Source organism: Gracilinanus agilis, chromosome 4 (assembly GCF_016433145.1).
Source record: "Gracilinanus agilis isolate LMUSP501 chromosome 4, AgileGrace, whole genome shotgun sequence".
NCBI classification, from domain to species: domain Eukaryota; kingdom Metazoa; phylum Chordata; class Mammalia; order Didelphimorphia; family Didelphidae; genus Gracilinanus; species Gracilinanus agilis.
The window spans coordinates 395,928,265-395,937,869 of NC_058133.1; the positions used below are offsets into that span (position 1 = coordinate 395,928,265).

Sequence of the window (9,605 nt, forward strand, 5' to 3'; positions counted from 1 at the left end):
TCTCTCTCTCTCTCTCTCTCTCTCTCTCTCTCTCTCTCTCTCTCTCTCTCCCCCACCCTCCTCCCCAACCCCAACATCCCCTTTCAGAAAATTCTCCCAGAGAGCTGTTCCCTATCCGGGTAGCCAGAGTGATGGAGCGAGAGGAAGGTGAAAGAGAGAAGGTTGAAACTGAAACCACTAAGTTACTCCGGACCTTCCTCGCCTTATCTCGGTTTGCCCGGAACCCGTGAACTACACTCCTTCTCTTGCTTGCTGAACACAAACATCAGCCAAACCCAGGAGACTAAAGGAAGACTTGGCATGGTCTGGACAAGTCAGCCCAGTAGGTTCGGACTGGGCTGTGCGGGATTGGAAACTCATATGTATCTCGCTCAACTGGGCCGGAAGGCTATTCGGTATTCCCTGGCAAGCTCCCCAGTGGCCGAATATTTTCTGATAGTAAGCCCTCTTTTTCACTCCAAGCCGTTTTAACCCCTTGTTCCATAGGACTGTTGCACACAAACCAAAACACACTCACGATCGCACTCACGCTTACTCATCCTCAAACTCCCACGCACTTCTCCGCTCTGGGTTTCCGGCAATAGCGGTTAACTGGACTCGAAACCGGGATTTGCCGCCCCACTTTAGACGCAGAGGCGAAAAGCATTTGGTACTTCTATGTCTAATTCTCAGGGAGAAAGCCTCTTTTCCCTTTGTCCAAGACCCGAGAAAGCGCTGAGGGACTAACGGAGCGCTCCCAACTGGGAGCAAGGACAGCTTCGGAAGCATCCCCTGCATTCCTCCTCCCCCCTCTCACTTGCCAGCTCCTCAACTCTGGCAAGTAAGGTTTCCTCTCCTAGTCCCTCATCCCCATCATTCCCCAGATACAGGAAAAGTTTGGAAACGGAAAAGTTGGCTTCACTTAGCTGCAGGCAGGGACGGCAAGCTTGTACTGGGAGCTCCAGAATTGTTAGTCCATGAAATCAAAAAAGAAGATGCTAAAACTCTGTATGTGTCTATGTATTGCATTAGGGGGGTATGTTTACACGTGGGTGCACACATTGGTGTTTATATATCTTAAATCAGTGTATGTGTGTATTAGCTATTATGTGTGTGCATGTGTGTCTGAGTGCATGCACTTATTAGCATGTGTCCGTTTAATATGTATTTCTTAACAAGCAGTAAATGGACAATTCATAGTTAAAACATTTGCCAGTATTTTATATGCAGGTTTCTAGTTAATGCTTTTCAAGAAAATGTTTTCTTTTTCAAGATTCTCCCTCTTCCTTGTTAGGCAGTGATTGTTCTGCAGAAGGAAAATGAGGCCAGAACCTTGGGAGCTGGTGAACAGGAAGGCTCTGAGTCCTCTGGAACTTCTGGGCCTCATTCCCAAATGGTTCACATTTATCTCCCTTTCCAAGCTATCCTTCCCCTTCTTTTCTCCTTCCCCTCCATCTCCCCATCCTTTCTGCCTCCTTTTCAGAGACTCCAGTGTAGGACAGCCTAAGCTCTGACTAGGAAACACTTTGGGACCTTATTCCAATAGAGAGACCTTTGTGAGCATCTAACTTGGCACAGTATGCCGGGCACTATTTGGGAGAGGTATTAGTGATTTGTAGTTCCAGATCCAAGGGAAAGTCTTGTAGGAGATGGTCTGGGGACTTACAGGCAGAGTCAACAGGGGTGCCAGAGTAGGAAAAGCTCTGAAGGTAGGAAACACTTTTGGAAAGGACTACAACTGCTGGGTCTGTGAGCAAGTTTTCTTTGATTTCTTTCTGGGGCAGCAATGCCCCAGACTCCTCTTCTACTTTGTTTTCCTAGTATTTTTTCCCTGACCTATAGTGATTGCTTAATAAATGCTTGTTTACTTACTGACCAGTAAACAGAAACCCTTCTGAGCTGCCATCCAGTCCCCTACAATGGGGCCCAAAGAGCAGGTCCTGCCTATAGGAAATGGTTCTCCACCTCCATGAAAGGAAGTGATTGGAGTCTGTCTAATGCTAGCAGAAGAGCCCCTGCAGGGTAAGGGCCTGGAGAGGATCTCTATCTCCTGGTTTTCTGGGAGCCCTGCTATGGCACTGGCCACAGTCATACTACATTCCCCAACAGGACCACCAGTTGCCTTATGGAAAACTCCCTGACTCACCTGTGCCCAGGTAGGAGCCTATAAATTTTTGCAACCCAACTTTCTGCACTAGATCCATTCTACCTGGAGGGATATGGAAGGTAGGATCAAATGGAAATAAGGAAATGCTCTATTTATGATGTTTTATATATATATATATACATACATATACATGTGTGTGTGATATATGTAAAATACACATATATAAATATATACAGTGTATACATATATACACATTGTGCTACCTTATGTAGGTATATACACGTATACATAATGTTCTTCCACATATACATTTATATGTATATATTTATATATGCTTTTTTAACCTACATCTTGTCATAAACATTTGTCTTACTGAGCAATGTATCAGGTGAAACTGAAGACTAAGAAAAGGAAGGGACATAAAAGAATAGCTGGGTGTTGTGGGGGGAAGTAGGGATAGAAGCATGGAGAATGGGAAAAGAGAAAGATAAAATAGCTCTGGGGTTTTTTGCAATCCTACCTTTGCTCTCAATAGTGGAATTAATGACCTTCTTCTGTGTGGGAAACAAATTGCTAGATTGATCAATGAAAACAAGAAGAATCATGAGTATTCTGTGGTATCAGTCCTAAAAGAGTTCTGGTCCTTTTGACCAGATTTAAAAAAAAAAAAAGTATCTGTTGAAGTTGGGAGATAAAACAAAGGAACTCAAAGCTTTTGACTCAAGGATGGGATATTCCTTAGAAACACTCTCCTGCCTGCCTGACTTTTACAGCTCCAATCCACACTTGAGCTAGTATCTTTTTCTCACTCTTCTTGAAAAGCTGAATCACTTGTCCTGATAGGTTTGAAAATCTTTGACTTCTCTGATTTCTATTGATCCCCTTTTTAATAGCATGATTCAGTTTGTAATGCATACAGTCTCGTCATCACATTAATAAGATCATAGATTTTAGCCATGGAAAAGACGTTAAAGATCATTAGTCCAATTTCCTCATTTTGCCAATGTTTATACACTAAAAGTAAAGCTACTTAGAACTTTTAAAGTAAGAGGAATTGGTATCATGAAGTCCCCTATTGCATTCAAACTGATTAGGAGCCCTTCTCATTTCCATTTTTACTACAAGTAAGAAAAATGCCAAGTATCCTTGTTCCTGAGATGATTTGGTTGTGAATTTAATAATATCTTTAAATTATGGAAGTGAAAGGTACACAAATCCACTAGCCCCTCTTATCAGTCTGCTCTACAATAGGCAAGATGCATACTGAACCCAAAGCATCAAGTTATTTTTCTTAAAAGATTAATATAAAAAGTGTTGAACGAAGAGAAATCTGGGGACATGGCCCACATTACTTTGCTTGTTTCATAGGTTTTTACTTTTCCCCCTAAGGGATTTTTTTTCTCACACTCTAACCCCCCATCTGTCCCTAACTACTATCAAAGTTAAGAGATTCACACAAAGTGACAGCAGCTTTGATCATCTAATTCTTTTTTATGGAAACTGCGGCAACTTTAAAAGCTGGTTCTCACTTTTCTGATCAACTCAGGAGACTCTCCCAAAGTCTACCCTGTTTCTCATCTACTCCCAAGGCTCTTCCTATCTAATTTAGCCAAGAAGCTCGCCTTTCAGCTGTTCTCTTTAACAGCTTACCGGCTCATGGGAATTTAGGGAGCTTGGTGGGATTCTTTATCCAGATATAATAGCAGTAGCCCGGCAACCACTGGAATAGACTGCCGGTGCAGAAGAATACCACTGAGTTGAGAGATTGTTCGTTTCAAAATCATTGACTTACCGACGGAAAGAGCATAGGACTACCAAAAAAAGCAAGGGCTATGGGCCAGCCAGCTGAGAGTACAGAATTCCAGTTTTAACTCAGTAACTAACTAGGTTTGTGAACTTGAAGCAAGTCACTTAAAGTCTCTAGGCTTTAGTTTACTTATCAGAAAAGCAAAAAGGCTAGACTCCGCGATCTCTATTCTAGGACTCTATGAAACCAGAAAATTATATGCCTAAGTATTCAGGTGACCTATAGTCTAAATGTTTCTCTCTGGAGAAGAGGGGAGAGGACTGAAGCCATGCCAGCACCTGCAAGCAAATCTCAAGGAGGCTTTTCAAAATAAGAAAAGATGGAAATGAGTTGCCTTAGGGAGGGATAGGAGCCTATTTTTCTGATTAATGAAATGCTCCCCCTTCCTCTTTCCAAATAATAAAGTCACAGGGAAAAGCTCTGTGGTTGCCTTACGCTTGTTTCAAATAAATCCTCAGCAGCTCCTTACTCACCCAGTGAAATGAATCACCCAAGGGAAACAGACCATTATTCCCCCATTTGTCTGTCTAAACCCAGTGGAGACTTTCCCCCTTCCCTCCATCTCCAATCATCACTACATCCTTCACCCTGTTCCACTGACTCCACAGGCAGCCTTTGGGGATGGTGGGGAAACCAAAGACCTTCAGACCCACATCGATGCAGATGTCCTTTAGTTTCTTTGAGGTCTGTATATTTGTACCTCTCTTTATTAAGTTAAGAAAAAGAAAAGGATAAGAAAGGAAAGGAGAGAGGAGAGGATAAGAGGAGAGTTTCTCTGAGGTCTGTACACTTCTACCTCTCTTTATTAAGATAAAGGAAAAGAGAGAGGAGGAGAGAGGAGAGGAGAGGAGAAGAGAGGAGAGGAAGGAAAGGAGAAGAGAGGAGAGGAGCCTGAAGGGAAGGGAAAGGAAGGAAAGAGAAGAGGAGGAAAAAAGAAACATCTTGCATGTCAGCTTTTTTTGATAGTAATTCCAACATCTCGAAGGAAAATCTCAATAGGGCAGATAAAATGGGAAGAAAGTTCTACAGAGTAAATGAGGAGACAGGAGAGGTTTCATGAGGAAAGAAGAGGAGAGGAGAGGTAGGGAGAGAAAAGGAGAGAGAGAGAGAGAGAGAGAGAGAGAGAGAGAGAGAGAGAGAGAGAGAGAGAGAGAGAGAGAGAACTTATGTGACATCCTGCATTTATTGGGGGATATTTTTATAAACTTTAAGGAAAAATTTAAGTGAGAACCAGGGCCAGATGCCAACTGTACAATTTTCAATGAACATTATCTCTAGATTTCCTTAAGACTATGAAATCATTACCCCAGTAAAGCTCACTCTCTGCCCTTATTAAGGGGCGGGGGCAGAACTGGTAAAAAGGGAATCCTGGAGGGAAGAGGAAATTGTTCAGTAGGAAAAACATTTGTTTAATGCATACTCTTTGGCTATTCCTTGCTCAGAAGGCAGAGTTACCTCTTATTCAGCCCTCCAGGCCCTTAATGGGAGGGTGAGGGGAGTTAGAAATTCCTGCTATAAATCTACAAGGCAGGGGAACTAGGTGGCTTCTGTGGTCATTAAAATTAACCCCAGAACATCATTTACAAAGGGGAGCTTTATTCTCTTTTCTCAGGAGAATAAGCAGCCAAGGGTGGGGGTGGATTGGTAGGAGGCATGATTGGGAGGGAGTTAGAGTTCTAAAAACATTTATTAATTTTTTAGTTGAGGGAAAACACTGCAAACTGGAGTTCCATTCTGAAGCATCGACTTGAAAGTACATAGAAGAAAGTTACTTACAGCTGTGTGTTTGTTTTCTCTGTTGATTGTCAGCACAGGGTCCCACATTTGCCATTCTGCCTCCTATTTCTGTCACACTAGCACTCCAGTTTACTTTTTTTTTTTTTTCCTACTTGATGAGTTGATAGCACTGCTTACTGTGGGGACAGAAGAACTCAAACAGCATTAGACCACAAAAGAAAGTGTCTTTAAACAATGCCCATCAGGAAATTTAGGATTATATAGCATAGAAAGATATGAAACATAGATACATACATATATGAATATTTGGTTATATATGTTTATATATATTCTTAATAGATGGAAGGAAGGGTTGTTAATGGTTTATCAGTTCCTTCTATACAAATATGTCTTCTTTTGCTGTGTGGGTTTAGAGAAATTAAAACCTCTTTACTTAACCCTTTCCCACCAAAAAAACACACCTTTCCACCTTTATATTACCCCGTCTTCACTTAAAATTTAAGGCAAAGGCAAAGCCAGAATTTTAAAGTTTTTTTTTTTTCATTTTATTTGAAATCTCATCCAGAAACACTGGGTCAATAATAAATATATCGATAGTTATCAAGAATATATAAAAAATAAAGACACGCGCTGTCTTTGAGGCCCTAACAAAATATTTCAAGCAAATACCCAGGAGAACCAAACCAAACAGAACTCCAGCCCCCTCAAAAGAACACAAAATGAACCAAAAGTACCCCAAAGTTTTAAAGTCTGATAATACTGATTGCTCTCCTGTCAGAGCCGACCCTGCATGCACAAGAGCTGAGCAAGGGAGATGAGGGCCAAGAAGGGGTGGGAGTGTGAATGCGGGGTGGGGATGGGGGGCCCAAGCGGCTGAAGTGCCTGCCCCTAGGACTGCCAGCAGAGTTCATGTTCCGTTGTAGAGAGGAAGGGGGACGGGGAAGGGTGTGCGTGAGTACTCAAGTGTGAGCTTTTTGCACTAGATGCCCGCGTTTTCGTTTCAAACTGCCACGGACGAGACTATGGAATATTTCCGAGAATTCACTAATAAATCCTTGTTACAAGGAGTGAGGCACCAAGGCCAGGACATAATAAACGAGATTCATTGAGAAGCATGCAAGCATTCTTTTGATCTATGTTCAAAGGAACATCCACTAAGAAGGCACTCCCCGAAACCCGTAGTGGAAGAGATGCCGAAATTGAGTTGAGTTTTAAAGGAAGCTTAGGAACCTGTGGAGAGGACGTACAAGCGATGATCAGAATTGCATCCATTTCAATGAAATATTTACATTGCCGGTTCACATTAGGGATAGTTCTCTCCCTTACCCCCCAAAGTAAGAAAACAGAGCCCGAGGATCCAACTTGGACATTACCTTTTCAAAGCCGATTTTTTTTTTCTCACCACCCTCATCCCTGTTTATACAACAAATGCAGTTTTGACAAGACCATGTGGCAAGTGGCTTCAATGGCAAAAAGAAGCATGCATGCAGACACAGGACATCTTGTTCGAATCCCCTTACACCACCAAGGGTAGATTTGTTCCCCCCCTCCCCCGTTTAAAGTGTTTTCTCTGGCATCTCAAAGGGCAACAGAGGGTTAGGGTTTCTCCTGTGCCCCCGGCCACCACTCGCTCCCCACCCTGTCTCTTTCTTGAATCCTCTCCAGTCTGGGGGCCATGGGTCACTTGAGCAAGTCCTTGGATTCCGCGGACAGGCGGGCCATGTTGGCTGTGGTGAGGGCGGACAGGTGCGGCGGCGGAGGCATCTGGCAGATAGTGCAGGGGCACGGCAGTCCGGCCCAGTGCTGAAAGCCGCTGCCCAACTGCAGGGCCGGAGGTGTGGAGGGGGCTTTGAGCAGAGAGTGGGGCGGCCGGATGGTGCCAATTCCGGGGAGAGACGCTGAGAGTGGTGTGGAGGTGTTAGTGGAAGAGAGAGCGCTGCCTAGGATGGGGTGCACCTGGTGCACTGCATTGGCCGCGTGGGTCGGGTGCCCCGCAGAGTGGCCGACAGTCCCACAGTGGAAAGCGGAGTGATGCCCCCCATAGATCTCGCCCACCAACCTCTTCATCTCCTCCAGGGAGCTGGTGAGCATCAGGATGTAGTTTCTGGCCAGCAGGAGGGTGGCGATTTTGGAGAGCTTCCTGACTGAGGGCCCATGGGCGTAGGGCATGACCTCTCGAAGTCCATCCATGGCGAGGTTTAGGTCGTGCATCCTCTTGCGCTCCCTCCCGTTGATCTTCAGTCGGAGCTGTTGCAGGTCCTGCTCTGAGAGCTGCTTTTTAATTTTGTATTTGCTGCTCTCGCCTCCCGCTTTGGAGCCGCCGCGGGAAAGGCCTTCCCCAGACATCTTCTGCACCAAATCACCCTGGGTGGAGGAGACCGAATTGAGGCGGCTATCCTGATGGTGATGGTGGTGATGGTGGTGATGGTCTCTCAGGTACATCTCATCCATGTCCGGAGAGGAAGCTCTGCTGGAGACAGAGCTTGAGTCAGAATTCATTTTATTAGAGGGGATCCCTGCTACCAGGAGGCTTTTGGGGATGGTAGTGGTAAGCAAAGCAGAGCAAAGCAGTTTTGTTTTGTTTTGTTTTTTCAAATCCGCACTACACAAGAACGCACTTCTCAGCTGCAAGACGAAAGAAAAACGGAGGGAACTCTTCCCCTTCTTCTCTCCCTCCCCTCTTTCTGGTTAGTAAGTCTTTCCTGGACAGCTAGTTGGTGTGTGCTTGAACTAACCTCACGCTGAAAAAGAGGGGCTTTTATAGAGCTGCCGCAGAGAAAAGAGACAAAAGGAGCCCTCCTATCTATACTGGTCTGGTTAGGATGACGTGCCATCATTCAGGGCGGTGCGCTTTGACTGTCCCATTTAGCAAGGACTCCTATTCATATTCATTGTGGTGCCACCCTGGGACACCTCTGCTATGGACCGTCAGGAGCCAAGGAGACACAAAACCCTTTGATTGACACACTCACCGCTCTGTGTTCACGCCTTCTTCTGAGTTTTTATTTTTTATCTCATTCCTTCCCGATTTCTCCCAGCCCCGTTTCCAATTCTCCTTGTCGAATCACACATAACAGACCAACGAGGAAAAAAAGGGTGGGGGAAATTGGAGGGGACCAGGAGGTTAGGATCACTCGACTGAGATTGAGATTTAAAAAAACAAAAACAAAACAACAAAAACAGGTTCTCTAAATCTTTAGCAACCAACATTTCTAGGGAAAACTACTGGGTAAAAGACGTACGGGGTTCAAAAGGTTTGGGCAACAAGGGTTGGGGAGCAGAGGTTGGGGATTGTATTGCGTTTTGCTTTGGGAAGTTCGATTTTTTGCCTTTTTTTTTAAAAAAAAAAACATTCCACAGAAAATAGGTTGTATTCTGTCCTTTTTCTTATACTGATCTTCTGTTCATTATTTGTCTCCCTGAGATCTTCTAGAATGGAATTTGTACAGGCAAGCTGACTCAAAGATAACTCCTTTGGTTGCTTAGGAAGCCACTGGGAGTTTTCTAGCTTTTGTTTCTGAGTGTCTTACACTTTTTCATCTATCTATCTATCTGTCTGTCTATCTGTCTGTCTACTGATAGCTATGCTGCTATTTCTTAAAAGAGAATTAACTGGGAAAATCTCCAAACTATGTAATTATCCGTCTTTTTAGATGAAGAACCTCTCGGGGAGGAGGGGAGAAATGGAAATTTAAACCAAGGGTGCAGCAAGGAGAATTAGAGGAAAGAATAGAAATTGTTCCTAGAATTGGATGTGTGATACAACACTAAGTTATATTAGTTATGGGAGAGTAAAAAAAAAAAAGGTCCCCAGAAAGTGGCTGACAAAGGATGGGCTACATCCCAGTTGTAAGACTCCACAGCTTTGTACCTGAGCTATTTCAAGACAAATGCCCTCTCTACCATCCTGTATTTTTCTAAAATAAAGGATTTAAATGGGAAGGTGCATAAAATCACTTTAGTTTCTGGAGAGAA

At 43.9% G+C, this 9,605-nt stretch overlaps 1 protein-coding gene across 1 annotated transcript; it reads right to left on the minus strand.

Annotated features, from left to right (window-relative positions):
• Positions 1-7,310: 7,310 nt before the first annotated feature.
• On the minus strand, positions 7,311-8,129 carry OLIG3 (oligodendrocyte transcription factor 3). Its single transcript, XM_044676568.1, has one exon. The coding sequence runs from the start codon at positions 8,127-8,129 to the stop codon at positions 7,311-7,313; it is 819 nt and encodes a 272-aa protein (XP_044532503.1).
• Between the last annotated feature and the right edge of the window lie 1,476 nt (positions 8,130-9,605).